The sequence below is a fragment of the Balaenoptera physalus genome, assembly GCF_965194825.1.
Source record: "Balaenoptera physalus genome assembly, chromosome: 12".
Lineage (NCBI taxonomy): Eukaryota > Metazoa > Chordata > Mammalia > Artiodactyla > Balaenopteridae > Balaenoptera > Balaenoptera physalus.
The window spans coordinates 82,951,899-82,972,383 of record NC_138897.1 but is presented as its reverse complement, the minus strand read 5'-3'; the positions used below and the strand labels follow the sequence as shown (position 1 = coordinate 82,972,383).

The window sequence follows — 20,485 nt, the reverse complement described above, 5'->3', positions numbered from 1 at the left end:
TGACAGTAGCGGTCATCTGATTTGCCATGGCCTCTCACTTACAGATCACCCTGTTTCCTCCGCCCCGTCGGCTCTCACAGGGCAAGACCCCACTGCCCCGGTGCCCCTGGCACCTAACAACAACACCAGAAATCATGGATAGAAGCAAAAGCAGGAAGTCACAGAATTAAGGGCTCCCGTACAGTTGACACCCTCAATCTGCAGTTGGGGGGACTGGAGAATATATTTCCCTTCACCCTTTTTAAAGTATTCTGTCCCCGAGATCTCCACCACCCCCCCAGGCCACATTCTTGGGACACATCGCTGAAGGGCCATTTATACCCTTACCTGTCTCGACTGAAAATCTGGAACGAGGACATTGAAGGAAGAAAGATTTTGGGTGGTCAACGGTGCCCGTGCCCGATGCCTGAGGCCAAAGTCAGCTCTGCCTCTGCGTCTTGCTGATTCTGGGTCAGATAAGATGAGAGGAAAAATTCCCGGCCTCTTCCTAGTGAATTCATTTCTGCTGGACTAAGAAATGTCCATTGCATTATCTTGGTTTTTTTTTTTTTAAGTAATTGGGTAAAACACACAAAGAGAGCATTGAAGATGTAGATTGGTTTGAAATTAGGAATCCACAATTAGTCCCTTTTCCTGACAGAGAGAGAGAGGGGGAAAAAACCTTCACAGATGTATAAGAGGCGTGCTCCCCAGACACACACACACACTTCCTTCATCCTTCCCTCCTTGCTTCCCTTCCAGCTTCTCTAAATCACTAGCCGTTTACAAATTTGCCATTTTGCAGAGTGATCAGCTTTGATGAAAGGTGGGTGCTAATAAGAATAATGCAGAGGGTGAAATCTTTTCATTTTGCCTCTGCCAAAAACATATTTACATTAAAGGGAGGTATGATAAGCATGGATTAAGTGTATAACGAATGATGCTCTAGAAACAGCATAAACCAACTGGCGCCAAAGTGAGCCTCTGTACTAAAAATACTGCTTCCCCAAGCTAGACAACTTTGACAATCTTCTCTCTCTCTCTCACACACACACACACACACTTCAGACTCTTGTACTGAATCGCCCTAATCAATAATTTAGAGGGCTGTCAGAGGACAGGGAAATGTGCCTTACAGGAAAGCCCTGTGCTGCTGGGGCGAGACAGAGGCTAGAAGCTGGGGTTTAGAACCCAACATGCTGCCCTTCACCCTGGGCTCCTGCCTTGGAAAGGAGGGGGAGAGAGAAAGAGAGAGAGAGGATGGGAGATCAGAGCATTGGAACAGGGGTGAGAGCCAGCTCTGGGGAAAAGGGTGACTTTGGGGATACCAAAAGGAGAAAGTGATACTTCCAACCTACACAAATGGGCCCAGCGCTCTTCTGTCTCTGAGGACATATTATCTTCCCAGCCAGGGGTGTGAGGGGAAGGTGTTTGCTTGAATCCCAGGAAGAGGTATCTCCAGCCTGTCATGGTTCCTGGAAAAGAGGAGGGAGGGAGAGAGGGGGGAAATACAGAGGCAATCCAGAAATACAGAAAGGCAGGAGAGAATTCAGAGAGGACCAAGAAAGCCAGAGAAAATAGAAAGGGAGAAGAAGAAAGAATAGAAAAGAGTAAATCAAAAACAGAAAGAATAAGAGAAGTAAAGGCTGGGAGGTAGAGACTGAGGAGACATATAGAAGCCAAGCACAGGATAGATGCCAGGGAGGGAAGAGAAAGTAAAAGAAAACACAGGAAAGACCACAGATCTGCAGTCACAGAATCTTGAAAGACATAGAGAGACAGGAGTGCCAAAAGAAAAAAAAAGAAAGGAAGAGAAACAAATGGGTGCCCTGTCTGATCTAACCAAGAGGATTGTGCCTACCCCCGGAGGGAAGAAAGATGGGGAAACTGACCAAAGAGATTGATCCTGAAGCCTCCAGACCTAAGAAGAACTAGGCTCTTAAAGCAAGTTGGGGGTGGGGGCTGGGGGGGCGGGGGTCGGGCGGGGCGCGACGAGGGAAGATGCGAAACTCCAGAAGGAAGATCAAGCCTCCCAGGTCTGTGAAGTCCTTCTTTGGCTTCAGAGCTGCGTGTGGGAGAGTCAGGGTTTGGGGTAGCACCGGAGTGCTAATGTGGGGAGGAAGGTGCTAGCGGCGATTTGCGGGAGGAAACAAGAGCAGTAACCTAGGCACTCCCGAGGGAGCTGCCTCCCTGAGGTCCGCGATAAGAATATCAGGTCCCGGCTTAGGGGAACTGAGCGCAAAGGAGGATGGGAGTCCTGTAGCGGGCACCTAGTCAGTTTCAACGCTTGTCAATATTAAGAAGAAAAAAAAAGCCTGGTATCCCATGAGCGGGGGACACTGGGCCGAAACAGGGAACCATCTCTACCCAGAAAGCCCCTCCCCAGAAAAAGTTTACGTCTTGACCGACTCCTGTAGTAAACTTCTTAATTAAGCCTGAGACCCCCGGAGAAACCCCTGGATGTCCTCATGTCAACAGAGTTCCCCGTTTAGGGACACCTCGGACTGAAAAAAAGCTCCGCGGCAAACGGTGGGTGAAAGTTTAAGAGGGAATAAGCGTGTAATAGTCCCTCGCCAGACCTCACACATGCTGAGGAGAATATTTACAGCAAACTTGCCAAAGTAAACGACCCCGCCTACCCACCATCCTTTCCCCTTCCACCACCCCCCCCTTTGTAAACTTCAGATAAACACCATTCGGTCACAAAAGGGTCGATTTGCCCCCTATATAGTTTGAGGCAGGCGGTGTCATAGGGAAAAGTGGGATCAGCAGAGGCTTCCTGGGGAATTCTTTGGCAAGACTAGCATTCTCTGCCGCATCCTTGGCCTGGTCTGAGGATAGGTGATTTGGGTGCGCGCGCGCGCGCGCGTGCACATACGCCATTTATTCTGAGGCTCCTCCTGCCCCTCCACTTTAAAATCCGCACTCATACGACTTCTTCACTTTAAACTCTGCAGACATCACAGATTTGGAGAGGTGTGTGTTGGGGTTTTTTTTTAATTAAAAAAAATCAGGCCTACAATTATGTGAATACTCTGCAAAAGATGGAGGAATATTGGGGGGACACCAGAAGTTCCACGCGTCCTCTAGGATTCAAAATTTGGCCCCCTTCTCCCGCTCTTTTAAAGCACCGTTTCTCAGGCTCTGCCCAGGGGCAGGCTCCTTCAGTGTTCCCCGTCTGCCTTTTGTGGAACGTGAGGCGGGGAGAAAGACAGAGAAGATCCAGGGGGTCTGCATGGAGAAAAAAAAAAGACCGTGTAGAGCCCTCGGCTAGAGCCTAAAAGCCCGGGCCCAGGGCGCGCTGGCCTGCGAGTTCTCCCGGCCGCCAGGCCTGGCACAAGTCTTCGGAACGCGCTAGCCAATGTTTAACCCGAATGCGGTGGCCACCAGGCCGCTTTTGTTTGTTCGCAAATTAATCACCCAGCGCACGGCCGGCGCCAGAGTGGGTTTATCACCCACCGGGAGGGGGGCGCGGCGGCCCCGCAGAGACAAAGAGGAGTTCGCACCTTCCCGCTTTTGATCCCAAGTTACTGCGGCCTCCCTGCAAAATACGAGCCTCCTGGGGCCGAGTCTGGGAGGTCAGTCATAATTGGCGGAAGTTTGCAGACCATTAGCAAGATGTCGACATTTTCGATTCAGAACCCCGCAAACTTTCCTCTCCCCCCTCCTCCCTTGTGCGCTGGAGTGGGAGTGGGGGTCAGGAGTGGCAACTGGGGTGACCCCAGGGTTAAGTTAGAGCTACGGGCAAAAATAGGCACGTGAGGGAGGGGGCCGTGTGAGGGGCAGAAATCAAGGCTAGGTCCACCTCCGCCTTAGAGGCCAAAGGCAAGTCGAGATATTTACAAGTGAAATCAGCAAGCTCCCCTCCCACGTCCAAACCGAAGGGAGGCCAGAATGCGGAGGACCGAGTAAAATGTCTCTCTCCTGGGCATCTGGACGCTTGGGGCACCGAGTTGGGGGGTGGGTCAGTCATCTCGTGGTTGCAGAATTACTTTCCTTCTAGTCGGAGCGTCGGGGCAGAGATTGGCCGGCGAGTGCAGGCAAAACCAGACCGGGGGTTTGGGGCCGCTCCTGAAAGCGCAGCGGTGAGGCCCCGGGCTCCGGCGGCCAGCAGTGTGGGGGAGGGGCGGGTTTCAGCCTCCAGAGACTCTTGAAACCCTGTGGTGACCTCCGTGGTCGGTGTAAGAAGGGGGAAGGCCTGGCTTCTCGCACCCTTCGGGATCGGGCCACTAGGGACGCGGGAGGGGGGCGTTGTGAGCCGACACCCTGGCCCCCGCCGCCTCTTGCTCCACCACGGCAGAGAGAGGCCGAGAGGACGCCAGAGAAAGACCGAAAGGGAAAGAAAGGGGCGAAGTGGCGAGCCAGACGGAGTTCGCAGAACCACTCTATTCTCTCTGGTGACTTCAGGGAATTCTTAGCGCTGGCGCCAATCGCTCTTAACCATGTGCGTCAAAAATGCGAGGCTGGAAAATCTTGTCGCCTCAAAAGTTCCGCCCCTATCTCGGCGCGGTTGGCCCACAATGGAATTGCATTTTCACCCCCCACTTGCTCCCACTTCGGAGTCTGGGAGCTGGGGGCTTAGGGGGTACACGAGGCAAAATGTAAGAGAGGACGGTACTGGCTATCGACACATAGACACACACACACACATCCCAAGCCTGGGGTTTCTTAACCCCCTAGGCCGCGCAATCAGCCGTTCCTTCGTTCCACTGGAGGAAGCTCCTAACTCACGAAGGGTAAAAGAATATTGTCCCCAAGATTTCCCTCCATCCAAGCAGGGACGGCCCAACTCACTGGCCCCCAGAAATGGGAAATGTGGGTCTGGGGAATCCTCTGACCCGGACAGGGACCTGCGGTAACAGTTACCAATTCGGCGACAGGTCTGATAGCTAAGATCCGGTTACCTCCCTCCCCTTCACCCTTGCTGAGGCCCCCCACCCTACCTGAATTGGAGCCGGTCACCTCGCCTCTGGGATGGGGGCGTTTCACGATTTGTTTTACAAATTCACCCCCCGACTTCTGGCGAGATAAGTCCCCGGGTGGAGAAAGAACTGAGGCACCAAGAGATAAGTGCGATGCCTGGAGAAGATACAGGGCTGGCGCACCTCCCCCTACCAGCTCCTCACCGAGCCGGCCGCCGAAGGGAGGGAGGCGGCTGGACGGGGACAGGCCCAGAACCTAGTCCCTCGCTGCGCTCACTTTGTTCAGATCTCCCCTCTCCCCTCTGCACTCACACACACATTCAGGTGGAAAACCGGGAGCCCGATTCCAAATGGAAGACGAGATCTAAAAGGGCTGGTAAATGTATTTCAAAAAAGCCCGAGTCCGCCTCCCGGAGTCAGTTGAGCGCAGACCCGGGCAGACGCGCAGGCTAAGTGTTTGCGTGTACGTGGTTTTCGCGGGTGGCTGGGTCCCAGTGGGCCGGCGCGTATTCGCGTACAGATGTGCTAGGAGTGTTTGGGTCTCCGCGCATAGTTTCGCGTGGCGCACGGTGGGGCGGGAGCCCCCACCGGCGTGGGCTGAGATCTGCCCGCATCCGTGTGCTCGGGAGCCCTTGAGCCCTGCTGCCGGGGAGACCGGCACCGAGAGACACCCGAGCTCGGGAGCCCTTTAGTGGCAGCCGGGAGGAGCTTGGCTCCACGTGGGGCTGGAGAGCGCGCAAGCCTGGAGACTCGGCGGCGCTCGCCTCTCCGCGGCGGTCGGCTTTTGTTGCGCCCGGCGGCCGAAGGGCAGCTCGCGGGAGCCTGGGCCGTCCGCTCGGCTCGCCCGGGGCCGGGCTAAGAGGGTGAGCGGGAGAGAGAAACGGCCGCGGCGGCCAGAGGCGAGCCGAGCGCGCGAGAGGCGAGCGCCCCTACCCGGCGCCGGGCGCGCTCTCCGCCTTCCTGGCCCGGCTCGCTCGCTCCCGCCTCCCTCCCCCGTGCTCCATGCCCGGCCTCCTCCCTCGATCCCGGGCTGGATGACTGAGGCATTTCAGACATGGGCTGAGCCAGAGCGAGCGAGCTCTGAGGCTGCGGCGATCTCTCGATAAGCCACCTAGAGGCGACTCGGTGCGCGCGCTCCCCAGTGGCTCCCCGCCCTCCCTCTGATCATGTTGACATATTCACAGGACAGGCAGTAGTACCGATGCGGCGCTGCGACGTTACAGTTTCCGACACCTTCTTTTTATAACTCGGCTCTATCCCCCAGCACTCGACCTGTGAAAACCACGCCTATGCAGCAACACAATTGGTCCGAAAGCGTCAAAGAGCCAATCAAGAGGCCTCCGGCTCTCCGCAGCCCACAGCAGAGCCCGACCTTCTAGACCGCCGAGCAGACGCCCGGGGAATTCTAGAGGCGGAGGAGGGTGGCGAGGAGCTCTCTCTGGCTTTCTCTGGCTCCCTCCCTCTCCTCGCGCTCCCTCTCCCACTCTGTCTCTCTCTCTCTCTCTCTCTCTCTCCCTCTCCCTCTCTCTCTCCCTTCTTTTCATTCCCCTCCTCCCCCCTAAATCCTCCCTGCCCTGCGCGTCTGGACGCAAATTTAGGAAGCGAATTCGCTCACGTTTTAGGACAAGGAAGAGGCGCGGGAGAAGAGCACACCAAGATTCGGATTGAAACCCAGACACCAGGCTCGGAGCGGAGGAAGGAGGAGGAGGGCGAACGGAAGCCCGTTTGCAGTTCAAGTTTTGATAGCGCTGGTAGAAGAGGGCTTCAATCAGAGTTGTTTTTTTTTTTTTTTTTTAAAGGAGAGAGACTTTTTCTGCTCCCTCGCTCGCAGTTCAAGCCGGTCTAGCGCAACTGCAGACGCCTCCTGCGAGCCAAAGGGAGAGGCAGAGAGATAGGGGGCGGGGGAAGAAGAAGGAGAAGAAAAGGTAAAAAGTCTCCTAGGAGAACCGTTCGCATTTGCAACAAAGAACTGGGGGCTGGGGAGGGACTGCCGGGACCGAGGGCTGGCGTGTCTATTTCGAGCCAAGCGGCAGGGCTCCGGCACGAGTCCAGACCCTGCTCGTTCCTCTCGCCTCGTAAACCGACTTCCAGGAGCGGCTTTTTGAAAACGCAAGACACAAGGACAGTCATCCGAGCGACTATGTCTCCTGATTTCTCGCCTTGCCCTCTTTAAAAGCGGCATTCCCTTCCCGAAAAGACACTTCCCCCTCCCCTCACTTTGAGGTGCTTTAGTTGTGATCCCCCCCCTTTTTTTTCTTTCGCTTTTTTTTTTTTTTTCCCCTCCAAACTATGCGCTGCTGTTAAAAAACAAAAACAAAACAAAACAGCAGCTGCGGACTTGTCCCCGGCTGGAGCCCAGCGCCCCGCCTGGAGTGGATGAGCCTCTCCATGAGAGATCCGGTCATTCCTGGGACAAGCATGGCCTACCATCCGTTCCTACCTCACCGGGCGCCGGACTTCGCCATGAGCGCGGTGCTGGGTCACCAGCCGCCCTTCTTCCCCGCGCTGACTCTGCCGCCCAACGGCGCGGCGGCGCTCTCGCTGCCCGGCGCCCTGGCCAAGCCGATCATGGATCAATTGGTGGGGGCGGCCGAGACCGGCATCCCTTTCTCGTCCCTGGGGCCGCAGACACATCTGAGGCCTCTGAAGACCATGGAGCCGGAAGAAGAAGTGGAAGATGACCCCAAGGTGCACCTCGAGGCCAAAGAACTTTGGGATCAGTTCCACAAGCGGGGCACGGAGATGGTCATTACCAAGTCGGGAAGGTAAGCAAGCGGCAAGCAGCGGGCCCCCCTCCCCCAAACTACTGAAGGTTTCTTTCCTCCTTTTCTCTCTCTCCTCCCAGAGCGGTCGGTTTGCCAATTACTCCGGCTTAGAGGCAAACACAGTTCCCCCAGAACTGTGTACCAGAACTGTGTACAGAGACCTCCCCGGGCCCTGCCCCTGTGGTAGGAGATTTCAGCTTACCTGGGCGTCTGCAGCCGGCCGTTTTTCCTACCTGGGTCTGCATCCCGGGTTCCCTACAGGATAGGTAGAATTTTTTCAATGCTGCCCAGACGTCTCTGCTGGAAGAAAGAAAAGCACCCCACTGCAGGAAGTTCAGTGTTTCAAACCTTTCTGGAACATCCTTGTGTCTTTGTAGATGTATTTTTTGTCTGGTTCATTTTGCTCTCGGAGAGAAACACTTAGAGCCCTTTTTGTTTGTGTGGTAGCAGGAGGCCTGGAAGGAGCTGCCCTGCCTTCTCTGCCCTCCAGCCTAGCATCTGGGTCTGGAGGGGGCCTGAGCCTGCCCCTGCCAGCGTCAGAGAGAAACCGAAGGGCATTTGGGGTTTGTCCATACTGCTTCGTGTGTCTGTAATCGAGGGAGAGTTCAACAGGCAATTTTGGCTAATTAAGATTATGTTTGCAGACCCAAGGAGCAAGTAGAGAGCCCCATACTGCTGTTTCATGTGTGAATATTATCAACCACATTTTACATAACGTTTAGAGGTCCTTGCCTGACCAAAATGTGCCTGTCCCTTAAAATCACTGATTTTTTTCTTAAATGGCATTGAAATCTACCAAGGCATAAAGTTGAAGGAATAAAAAGAAAATCCCTCTCTTGAGGTCTTTAGTTTTCTGTGTCTTTCCAAGCTAAATGAGGCCAAAGTTTGCCATAAAATCCTCCAACCCAGAAGACATACAGGCAGTTTCACAGCGACCTGCTCTCTGCTCCCTTTTAAGTCAAAAGTACAGAATGCCAATGCCTCTGGAAAGTAAAAAGCAATTTGGTGGTGGCGTCTTGCCGTTTTGGACTGGCCCGAGCAGTGGGGAGAATGGGGTTAGCAGCGCGATAGGCAGACTGGTGATCAGGCCTGGGCGTCCACCCCAATCTACAGAATTCGTTTTGAGAGCTCACCGAAGTACAGTTTCATTTCGCCAGCAGCGGGACTGCTGTTCCACAGCAGGGAGGGGTGCAACTTGACATTTCTTTTCTTGATACGTTTAACATTTTCTCATCAATGGGTGGTGGAAAAATTCTACCTCGACTGACTGAACTTGACTAAAATCCTACCCAAGCTGTTTACAGCTAGACACCCAGAAAAGGCAGAGGAAAAGGCAGAGGCAGGAATTTCCCTCTAAGGAGGGCAATCTCTAAAGTCATACAAGAGACCAAACAAATTACAAAGAAATTATTAGATGATGTAGAGAAATCCAGTGCCACAATTCATTCGTTTTGAATCTTGGGACATTTAAAATAGAGCCATTTGAGCATATTTAATCCTTCTGTTGTGGAAGGAAACAACTTTGCATCCAGTCGCCCTACTCTGAATGGCACAAGCTCATCAAATGTAATAGAAAGTTTTAAATTTGATTTAAATATTTTAGGTAGAAGATCAAACCCGGGAAACTGAGTGATTTTTTTTTCCTTTTTTCTTCTCTCTTCTCTCCCCTCGTAGGCGAATGTTTCCTCCATTTAAAGTAAGGTGTTCAGGGCTGGATAAAAAAGCCAAATATATTTTGTTGATGGACATTATCGCTGCAGATGACTGTCGGTATAAATTTCACAATTCTCGGTGGATGGTGGCGGGAAAGGCTGACCCTGAAATGCCAAAGAGAATGTACATTCACCCCGACAGCCCTGCTACGGGGGAACAGTGGATGTCCAAAGTTGTCACTTTCCACAAACTGAAACTCACCAACAACATTTCGGACAAACACGGATTTGTAAGTTCCATTGCTTCCCTTTGATAAAATTTTCTCTTTCTTCTCTCTAGCAAAGGCAGTGCTTCCACCTTCCATGTAAAATCAAGAGTTTCTCCCTCGCTCTCAGTTGCCAAGCATAGCAAACTTGCTCGATCCGCAAACAGAGATGGAGAGAGAATTCCAGGGTGTTTCTCTTCAGATAATGGAAGGCCTGGCATTCTGAAAGAAGTGAGGCTCATATTCTATGGCAAGTCCAGGTCTTGGTAACTGTTTGACCTGACAGGGTAGTTAAAAAGCAATCGTGAAGACGTAAACTCAGTGTCAAAGGTAGATGTTCGTAAAGGATTTGTTTTACGATATCAAACTTCTATTTTGAAACCAGCCCTATTGTTGCTTAGGGGAGTTTTAAGGTTCGAAGTCTTGACTATGTTGGTGAGAGGGTGTGAATACAGATTTTGAAAGATGTTCTTCCCTTGGACTAAAAAAGAATTGGGCTTAGGTGAAAATCAGGTTTACTAGAAATGAGACTTAGATTTCCCAGTACAAAAATTGCATGTGTGTTGGGAGTATATGTACGGATTCAGGGAGGGAGTTCCTAGAGACTTTCAGGAGACTTAGATTGCTTGTAAAAGTCAAGCAAAGGACCTTTTGCCCCCTGCCCCTACGCCTCCCCAACATTTCAATAAAATAAACAGAGTGATAAGTGAGGAATAAGCAGAAAGATTAGGCCCAGGAAGACGTGAATGGCGCGGAAATATCTTCAGGGGGCAGGAATTGCATTTGAAGCCCTTGATTTGATTAAGGCATAAATATTCCTCTCTAGAGTTCAGCCTTTCAGGGCTTTAAGTGGATTGGGCTCGTCAATTAGTGGGCACTTAAAAGACTGAATCATTTTGTAAATTAAAATGCATGTTTTTCTCTATCTTTTAAGACTTTGGCCTTCCCAAGTGATCAAGCAACGTGGCAGGGGAATTATAGTTTTGGTACTCAGGTAGGCTAGGGTTCAAGGTACGAATCAACCTTAGATGGTGAGGGTGGGGGAGGACCCTTTGGAAATTGAGGAGCAATTTGGATTCTCCAGAAGATTACATGGGGAGCTGAATGTCCCCACAGAGGTACTCCAAGGAGGTGGGCTCGGTACAAGCGTGGTGCCCTTCGGTGGGGTAGACGTCGGCCTGACAGGGGTCCTAGGGTCCTGTTCTTCCCACTAAATCCTCTTGTGATGTGTGTCTCTCCTCTTCCGGCCCCTGCAGACTATACTGAACTCCATGCATAAATACCAGCCCCGCTTCCACATTGTGAGGGCCAATGACATCTTAAAACTTCCTTATAGTACTTTTCGGACGTACTTGTTCCCCGAAACCGAATTCATCGCTGTGACTGCATACCAGAATGATAAGGTAACCAAAGTCGCTTTTCTTTTTAATCATGATATTAACACCCACTTCCCCTCCCCCCTTTAAGCTGCTCTGGGGAGAGGATAAGAAAGTTACAAGAGCATTGGAATGGGAGTCTGATTTTTCTTTTGTGATTTGACCTTCAGTGGAACTTCGCGGGGAAGGGGCACTGGCACACTGCAGAGGCAGAAGGAAAAAAAAAAAAACTTGACCAGCTAGGAATCCAGTGCTGAGTGAAAAAAAATGCCACGCTAACTTTGCCAGTGAGAAGCTCCTATAACCACCCGTCCTTACTGTTGCCCGCCCCACCCGACCCGGGGCTTTCTCCTGTTGGTTTCAAGGTTCATCCTCTTCCCCTTCAGGAAGAAGGGTCAAGAAATCAGGTTCGAAAGGAACCAGCTAAAATTGAAGGCAAAAGCCATTTGGGATCTTGGGAGGAGAGTCCCAGCAGAGACCAGATTTTCTCCCCTAGCCAGAAATACCGAGTAGCTGGTCTGGTTTTTATTACCTTTTACGCTGCTGTGTTTTTTATGGTGTGTGTGTGTGTGTTTGTTTGGAAAAACCTACTCTGATCACAGGGTCATGCTAATTGAGTTGTCTGAGGCTTTTGAGATGAGGTGACCAAAGTCACCACTTCATTTGAAGGGGTTTTTTCCCCCCTGGGCCTGAGGCCGGGGATTAGGAGTACCCCCAAATGGAACAGCTGGCAGCACCTGGTATGTAAAGCTATGGTGGCCCGAAGGTCATGGGCGTTTGCACAGAGAGACACAGAAAGTGACTCTTGGCTGTGGGTTCACCAGTCGCCAGCTTGGCTGTTAGCAGGCAGTTAATGGGGGCAGGGGGTAGGGGGGTGGGGGGCACCTGAGGACCTCTGCCCTTCAACTTCTGAACCCTGGACCTCAGTGCCAGTCCAGCTCACTAGACGATGATGCCCTACATTTTGAATTCACTCTCACTATGGGTGGGTCCTCTGTGGCCCGCTGACGGGGGTGTTCCAGGTGTGGTTCCTTGGTCTGGAGACTAGGACATCAGGACCTCCTCTCCCTGCAAGAACTGCAAACAGGATTTATTCCAAGAACAAGAATCCATCCAAGGGGCCCTTTTCCCACCTCTAGCGAACTCTGTATACATCATCCGCATCCCCGACCCCACCGCAGGGAAGGGATTTGAAAGATTTCATACTATTTTTCCTTAGCGTGTAAAAATGCACGCACCCTCTAGACCCAGAATCCTATGAATCTAAGTTGTTAACGGAATAATGAAATATAGCATTTTTGATCAAAAGTGGCCATGGGCCTTCTCCACCTAATGGCGGTGGCAGGGCATATAAATGAAAACAAATGTTAACAGTGGTCATTCAGTCCTTCTAAATCTATAATTGTCAATATTGTAATTCCTGAAACATACCCCCCGCCCCCGACACCCAGCAAAAAAATCAAGCCCACGCCAGCACAAGGGTAGTGAAACCCCATAAATCATTTTATTAGATTTACAGAAAAGGTTGGAGGATGTGTTGTGTGTATGTTTGTGCGTGTGTTTTGGGGCAGGAAATATACCATAACATATTTTATGATCATTGCACTGTATAAAAAACTAAAGGAAAGCATAATTTTAAGATCTACAGGTTGCCCTTTGACAGCTTTTCCATTTCTAAGCCCAAGCTGTTGGCTGCCCAGGCAAGGATCATTTCAGCCTGGAATCCCTGGTTTGGCCTCCAATGGGAGATGCCAGCCATGGCACAGTTTCCTTTGGTTTTCCTCCTGGCCCCCTCCAAACTTCTTCTGTGTTCCCCTCTCTCTTTCTCTTCAACCTGGCCTATCCAAATGACTTCTCCGGTGGTTGGAAGTCAGATTTCTAGTAGATTAATGAGTTGGGGGAAACACTCCCAGAACATTCTAGAAAAGGAAGCCAATGTCTCTTTCTTGCTTGTGTCTCCTTCTCCAGATAACTCAGTTAAAAATAGACAACAACCCTTTTGCAAAAGGTTTCCGGGACACTGGAAATGGCAGGAGAGAAAAAAGGTGAGCTGAGACAGTTGTTTCTCAGATAATTTAGAAAATCGCTTTTCTAGGTCCCGACACTCAACTGTTAGAAGTGGGATGCAGGCACTTACCTTGAGAAGGTTGGGGAAGGGTGGGGGAAGGGTGGAAAACAGTTTGATGCCCCTCAGCCAAGAGCTTACCGATTTCGGTACACTACTTTCTCTACCTCTTCCATGTTACCTTAAAGGAAGTTAACTAGGCCACCCCATAGAAAGATGTCTCTGCAAGAAAAGTATCGGGGATACAGATTATATACAGATGCCTATGAATTTCTAATTAGTTTAAGTTCATCCTGGGCAGGTCCCAGGAAAGGACTAAGCCATTCACAAAATGCCTTGGAATTTTTGCAGTCTTGTCTGGCAAATACCCTCAGACAGAACTGAAGCCCCTGGAGACATCTATGGCCCCCTCCTTCTGTGGGGACACATACCATTCTGCATTAAGCCCACAGCTGGCTGGTATATAAAAGAAGCTCTCCCTTCCCCCACCCGCGTTCAAAGAATTTCGAAAATCCAGAAAATCAGCCCCAATTTTTAACCTAGCCCCTGGGGGAGGGGGTGGGCATTAAGAAATAATTTCTCACATCAAAATAGATTTTTTTTTAGTCCGATTAATGTGTTGGTGAACCGATTACAGTAAAGTGCACCATGAAATGACCACTTCTTCCCAATCTCAGCAACCCATGCGGAGTTGGTCCGTTCTTTGTGTTCACTGTTTGCATCCTCCTCTTCCCCTCCGCCTGTGAGGCAGGCTGCTCAGCTGTCTCTGGCTGGCTCCCATCTCCCCTCTTGCTCTTTACTTTTTTTTTTTTTTCATATCATGGTTTATTTCATAAGATGACATCATAATTCATGTCTAAGTCACAAGAACAAAGACTCAAACTCCTCCTGCCTTCCCGTTGAACTCTGAGGGCAGGGAAATCCAGGTACAAATGCATGATCATGAGATGGCCCAACCTGATACCTAGTGGCTCAGGGTCACCAGGTATGGTCCTCCTCCTCATGAAGACATTATCTTCCCATCACCTGGACCTGCAGCTCCCAAGGGAGCAATCAGTAACTCCTGGGGAGGTGTGAGAACTGGAACCAGTGAGGCCCAAAGTTGCTCTTTACTTTTAAACCAGATTTCACTGCCCCAGCCAAAACCCCTTCCCTAATGAAACCCTCTGGTCTTGAGTAAATACACCCAAAAGCCTTCTTTCCCCCTCCGTCCCCCTGGGCGTGTGTGCGCCTCTTTGGAGAGGGTGAGGCGGACCGAGAGGGGAAAATCCTGCTCTGATGTGTAACGCTGGGTGTGTGTGGGCTTCTGCCACAGAAAGCAGCTCACTCTGCAGTCCATGAGGGTGTTCGATGACAGACACAAAAAGGAGAATGGTACCTCCGACGAGTCCTCGAGTGAGCAGGCTGCCTTCAGCTGCTTCGCCCAATCCTCCTCTCCGGCCGTCTCCACCGTAGGGACATCCAACCTCAAAGGTAAGTCTGGCCACCTCTGATTTCTCCAGGTCTTGGAAGCCTGAAGAGTTGGGGGCTGGGGGCGGCACCCACCAGGGAACCTGACCCCTCCAAAGCTTCAGATCCTTCTAGAAGTTTGTAAACAGGAGCCAGATCTCACAAAGGGTGATCAGGTGTGTCCCCCTTCCCTAAGTTCACCTGAGAGCTCAGACCCCTTTCCCCCAGACACTGATTTGGTGGGGGAGGAAGGGGTGGTCTCAGTTCCTGTATCCCCTCTGGGTGGGGGCCTGGAGCATCTCTCTCTCTCTCTCTCTTTCTTTTTCCCACACCGCCCCCCCAACCCCATCCCTCCAACCAAGCAGCAGCTGACTTTTTTTTACTCTATCTTCAAACTCTAGGTTAAAATGTGTTAGGCTGGGGGTGGGAGGAGTCAGGGGATTTTCTGCCACCTGGAACAGGGAAGGTGACCAGGAGAAATCCAGCTATAGAGACACCATGGACCTGTGAGAGGAGATGGAGCACTGAGAGTCTGGGCTGGGGAGGGCAGGAGCTGTGCAAATCCCCAGTTGGTTTCCTGTGTTTAAAGAGCAAGAACTATTTATTTGGAAAGACACACATGCTCTCAATAGGAAGAGACCTGTTTTTTAAGTGAAATAAAATGAGAGTTCTGTATGTCGTCAATCCATTCAAGCTTTAAACACAAAATGGGATCCCTTTTTCTTTTTCTGGTAGGACACCCACAGAGGGTGTGGTGAGAGCAAAAGAGAATCCATGATTGTCTTCTGGTAGCGAGTGGGCCACTCATCACCCATCTCTGTCTGCAGAGACCGGGGAAACAGAGACGGCTCAGTGGTGTGTGTGTGCGTGTGTGCGCGCGTTGCGGGAGGAGTGTTCGCGTCTGCCACTACCAATTCAAATGTCAGGGTTCTCTCCAAACAAATCCTTCTGAAAGAATCCACAAATTTGTGGAAGGGACTGATCTCAGTCACTCAGGGAACAAAGAGAGGGTAACTAGAAGGTGTTCCCGCTGTGAGTTTTAGTGTAAGTCAGTTTTAATGTTTAAAAACTGAATTTGCAATCGAATGGGAAAAAGGCCAGTAAAGGCTTTGTCTGACCTAGTAGGAGCTCAGTCCTCACTTGTGTAAAATAGTAAAATTTACCACCCATTTGGGGAAGGATCTATGGAGGGAGGGGTGCCGCTCTACCTACATACTTGAAATTCATTACTAGCTTGTTGCATCCTTCCACTAAAATTTGCCGTATCACACTCCCACTTTGCAGATGAGAAAACTGAGGCGCAGAGAGGTTAAGGGGCTTCCTGGGGTTACACAGCTGGGAAGTGGCCGAGCTGGGATTCAACGTGGGGAACTGGAGTTCTGCTGCCCCGGGTTTCAGAGCTAACGCCCTTCCGCTTGGCTTTTGTTTCCCTCCTATGGTAGATCTGTGTCCCAGCGAGGGTGAGAGCGATGCCGAGGCCGAGAGCAAAGAGGAGCATGGCCCGGAGGCCTGCGACGCGGCCAAAATATCCACCACCACGTCGGAGGATCCGTGCCGGGACAAGGGCAGCCCGGCGGTCAAGGCGCACCTCTTCGTGGCCGAGCCCGGCGGCCGGCCCCGGGACAGCGGGCGGCTGGACAAGGCGTCGCCCGACTCGCGCCACAGCCCGGCCACCATCTCGTCCAGCACCCGCGGCCTGGGAGCCGAGGAGCGCCGGAGCCCGGGCCGCGAGGGCGCGGCCACCTCCAAGGCCGAGGAGGCACGCGCGCTGCCGGGCAAGGAGGCCTTCGCGCCGCTCACCGTGCAGACGGACGCGGCCACCGCGCACCTGGGCCAGGGCCCCCTGCCCGGCCTCGGCTTCGCCCCCGGCCTGGCCGGCCAGCAGTTCTTCAACGGGCACCCGCTCTTCCTGCACCCCGGCCAGTTCGCCATGGGGGGTGCCTTCTCCAGCATGGCCGCTGGCATGGGGCCCCTGCTGGCCACCGTGTCCGGGGCCTCCACCGGCGTCTCGGGCCTGGATTCTACAGCCATGGCCTCGGCCGCCGCGGCGCAGGGACTGTCGGGGGCGTCCGCGGCCACCCTGCCCTTCCACCTCCAGCAGCACGTCCTGGCCTCTCAGGTATTTATCAGCCGCCTCTCCAGACCCTCATTCACTCTCGTTTGCCTGCCCTTTGGTCCCAGACACTCATCCAGTCCCCCTGCCTAGAAGCTTTCAATAATTATTATTATTATTATCATCATTCTTATTACTAGGTGCAAGACTTATTGATTCATCATAACTTCACACTCCCCACCAAAACTTAAAAAATTTTTTTTTCTAAGTTAAGGGCTATTTCTAGCAGAGTAACTAGATGGTAATAACAGGTAATAACTCTATACAGCACTTACTTTGTGCCGGGCGCTCTTCTAAGTACTCCATCTATTCTGACTTCAGTGATCCTATGATCACCTCCACCTTCTAGATGAAAGGACAGAGATCAGAGATGTTGAGTAACTTATCCAAGGACACACAGCTGGTAGGTGGTGGACCTGAGACTCTACCCCAGGCAGTCAGACTCCAGGGCCTCTTCCAGAGGCTGTGATTTTAGCTTCAGAGTTGCAATGTCTCTTAAATGTTTCACAGCCAACCCTCCCCCAAGACTTAGAGGAGGGAGAGACCATGGCCTGGGAATGGAAGTGACTCCCTGGGGAAGAGTTGATTCTTGAACCTCCAATATGAAGCTATTTCCCTGCTCCCCCACCCCTCGCAGGCCAGCCTGTTAGGGGTTAATGGCTTGTGCACACGTGGGAAATGTCAGAGAAGGACAGGCTGGGGCTATGGCAGGCTTGGCGGCCTGTGTATGGCTCAGACAGCTGTGTTGGGGCTCCAGCAGCTGGGGAGAAGTCTCAGGCTGCTGAAAATGCTCTGAACCCCGGCGAAAAGGTTCTATGGGGTTTTCTGCACGCCCTTGCCTTTTGTTTTGTCTGAGCACATTCATCTCTCTTCCCTGAGCCAAGAGGCAGGACTGGCCTCCCCCTCTGGGAGGAGGAGGGGACTGAGAAAAGGGCTTCTGCCCTTCTTCCATCCCTCCCATCTCCTGTGCTAGCCCTTTCTGGAGACCCTCCTGTCATTGGTGGGCAGGTGATAGGCGGGCGAGGGCCTGCCTGGGCAAACAGGTACTAATAGTACCCAAGGCAATGGGTCAGAGAGAACTAGCCCAGGCCAGGGTCCCCGGATTTTTATTCTGCTTCTGCCACTTGCTAGCTGAGTGAATTCCTACACCCCTGGGGCCTACCTCAACTCAGTCTCTCCACCTGTAACACCAGCATATCTGGGGCTAGGTGATTTCTTTGTCTCTGTTCATAGCAAACACCCTTTACTCTTTCCCCCTCCATCCTGCCCACCCCCCTTTTCCTTTTACTTAAGGATCTTCCCCAGATTTTTTTTTTTTAAAACTTCTAGACTGGAGTAGGAGGGCAGAGGGGTGGAGCGACAAGAATGAAAAAAAAAAGGCATGTCCAATATTTTATGTCCTCTGGTTTTCACCCAGCTACTTTTGTGGGGTAGACTGTCTGTAGCCCCATTTAACAGGTGGAACAACTGACTCTGATGGGAGAATTTCCAACCATCCTATTGGCCAGGCACCCTGTGTGAAGTATATTGCAGGCAGCAGCTCATTTCATACCCACAAAGTCCCCCATACGTATGCGAATTATTGAACTTTCCCCTGGTTTTGCCATATAAGAAAGGTGAGGCACAGGGAGTGAATACTTTGGCCTAGATTGACACAGCTCAGATTTGGACCTAGACACAGAAGTTTGAGTGTCCTGCTCCCTACCCCCCAGGGAGAGAGGTTAAGGACTCGCCCAAGGTGGGGATGGGTGGGGGAGGGGTGATGGATGAGGTTGGCTCCTCCCCACTGCGCAGAGCCTGGGCCCTGACTCTTCTGCCCCTGCGTTCTCTCTCTTCCTCGCCCAGGGCCTGGCCATGTCGCCTTTCGGAAGCCTGTTCCCTTACCCCTACACGTACATGGCCGCGGCGGCGGCCGCCTCCTCGGCGGCGGCCTCCAGTTCCGTGCACCGCCACCCGTTCCTGAACCTGAACACCATGCGCCCGCGGCTGCGCTACAGCCCCTACTCCATCCCCGTGCCGGTGCCGGACAGCGGCAGCCTGCTCACCACCGCCCTGCCGTCCATGGCCGCAGCCGCGGGGCCCCTCGACGGCAAGGCCGCCGCCCTGGCCGCCAGCCCGGCCTCGGTGGCCGTGGACTCGGGCTCGGAACTCAACAGCCGCTCCTCCACGCTCTCCTCCAGCTCCGTGTCCTTGTCGCCCAAACTCTGCCCGGAGAAGGAGGCGGCCACCAGCGAACTGCAGAACATCCAGCGGCTGGTCAGCGGCTTGGAAGCCAAGCCCGACAGGTCCCGCAGCGCATCCCCGTAAACCCCTCCCCAGAAAAGTCTCTTCATTCCAGTCCAGTCCAGTCTGCAGTGCACTTTGTTGGATGTCAAATAAACCACGGGCGTGCAGTGAGGTCAGCCCTTCTTTGTGCAGCCCTGTCTGGGAAGGGGTGCCGGACTCCCTGGAGAGAATGTGCTAGAAACAAGCCCTGTCTTCTTGGCGTGGTTTATACATCCGGGATCTGGCTCAGAAACGTCGGCTGCACTGAGCTCTTGGGGGTGGGAGTTAATGCCTTGGCGGCCGGGCCGGAGCACCTCCTTCGAGGCTGGTCTGGAAGCTGTGGGAAGATCGAGGTAGCCAGGCCCCAGAAGGGGAGGGGTTGAAAAGCTCCCCCATTGCAGATTTATATATATATTTTTTCCTTCACCGTGTCAAGTGGAAACACAAATAAAATTGAAAAAAAAATACCGGGGATAAATGGATACATTAATATGATTCTGTTTGTGAAGATTAAAAACTTTCTAGTGACCTGCGTATCAGTTCTAAATAAATTACTGGGTAGCATTGTTTGGGGAGGGAAGTCCCTGCCATCCTTGTTTAGTCTCTATTAAGGAAATCTGTGTCTTTTTAATATTCTTGTGATGTTTTAAGAGCTATAGGTCTCTTTTTGCATGTTCCACAGTAATGTATTTGTGGGTTTTATTTTTGAATGCTTGCTTTTAGAGAGAAAAGGACATTACCCCTTACCCTTTTCCTCGATCCTCGACAACCCCAAGGGGGATGATTTAAAGGGAAGGGGTGGGGAAAACACCAAAAATGAATTTATTTTATCTAAGCTCTGTAGCAGGATTCATGTTGTCCCTCTGGCAGTTCTTTCTCTTTCCTGTATATGCAATAACAAGGTTTTAAAAAAATAATAAAGAAGAAGCGAGACTATTAGACAAAGTATTTATGTAATTATTTGATAACTCTTGTAAATAGGTGGAATATGAATGCTCGAAAAATTAAACTTTAATTTATTGACATTGTACATAGCTCTGTGTAAATAGGATTGCAGCTGTCAGGTTTTGTGGTTTTGTTTTCCTATAGTCAGTTTTATTTCAAGGTCACAGGATCGCTTTTAAAAGTAGAAAACACACTTTCTGCACCGACACCGGCACACTTTTCAAAAGAGTTGTCTGCAAAGAAAAAAAAAATTTTTTTTTAATGTCCAAAAGTGGGGAAAAGTGCTATTGCCTATTTTACCAAAACTTGGGGAGGTGGGGCTGCTTCCCAGCCCCACCTGAAATTCCTAAGAGTGGTTCTGAGATTGCTTGTGGGTGGGGTGGGGAGTGCGGAGGCTGTGGTTTGACTGTATGATTTTTCTTTTGTATTTGTATTTGCTAGTCTCTGATTTCTTCAAAACGAAGTGGAATTGACTACTTACTGTCTTCAGTGTTGATGGTGTTTTGAATTGGTGCCTATAGAGATATATATTCACAGTTCAAAAGTCAGGTGCTGAGAGCTGGTTTAAAGACAAAAATTCATGAAGGTATATTTTGTGTTATAATTGTTGAGTTCTTTGGTTTTCTGTATTTTTGCCCCCTCTCTTTAAAATATCATTGAAATTTCAATAAATTTTTATTGAAATGTC

At 51.5% G+C, this 20,485-nt stretch overlaps 1 protein-coding gene and 3 long non-coding RNA genes across 5 annotated transcripts in view; 1 reads left to right on the top strand and 3 right to left on the bottom strand.

Moving 5' to 3' along the window:
• The window catches only part of LOC309639544, an 11,955-nt gene extending 6,425 nt beyond the window's left edge, over positions 1-5,530 (bottom strand). Inside the window, exons 1-2 of the long non-coding RNA XR_014251724.1 lie at positions 4,923-5,530; positions 328-3,210 (exon numbers count right to left, since the gene is read on the bottom strand). This is a non-coding gene — a long non-coding RNA (uncharacterized lncRNA). The remainder of the gene's footprint in view (positions 1-327; positions 3,211-4,922) is intronic.
• Positions 1-6,585, bottom strand: part of LOC309639535 — a 26,780-nt gene extending 20,195 nt beyond the window's left edge. The window contains exon 1 of the long non-coding RNA XR_014251714.1: positions 6,517-6,585. This is a non-coding gene — a long non-coding RNA (uncharacterized lncRNA). The remainder of the gene's footprint in view (positions 1-6,516) is intronic.
• LOC309639538 overlaps positions 1-7,420 on the bottom strand; it is a 168,406-nt gene extending 160,986 nt beyond the window's left edge. The window contains exon 1 of the long non-coding RNA XR_014251717.1: positions 7,342-7,420. This is a non-coding gene — a long non-coding RNA (uncharacterized lncRNA). The remainder of the gene's footprint in view (positions 1-7,341) is intronic.
• Positions 5,958-20,485, top strand: TBX3 (T-box transcription factor 3). Of its 2 annotated transcripts, XM_082416800.1 has the most exons (8): positions 5,958-7,666; positions 9,341-9,608; positions 10,519-10,578; positions 10,841-10,987; positions 12,929-13,005; positions 14,341-14,498; positions 15,917-16,593; positions 18,433-20,485. In XM_082416800.1, the coding sequence occupies exons 1-8, from the start codon at positions 7,278-7,280 to the stop codon at positions 18,892-18,894; spliced, it is 2,238 nt and encodes a 745-aa protein (XP_082272926.1). In that variant the 5' UTR covers positions 5,958-7,277; the 3' UTR covers positions 18,895-20,485. The 2 variants fall into 2 exon arrangements, with proteins under 2 accessions (XP_082272926.1, XP_082272927.1); XM_082416801.1 differs by lacking the exon at positions 10,519-10,578 and having other exon boundaries at positions 5,964-7,666.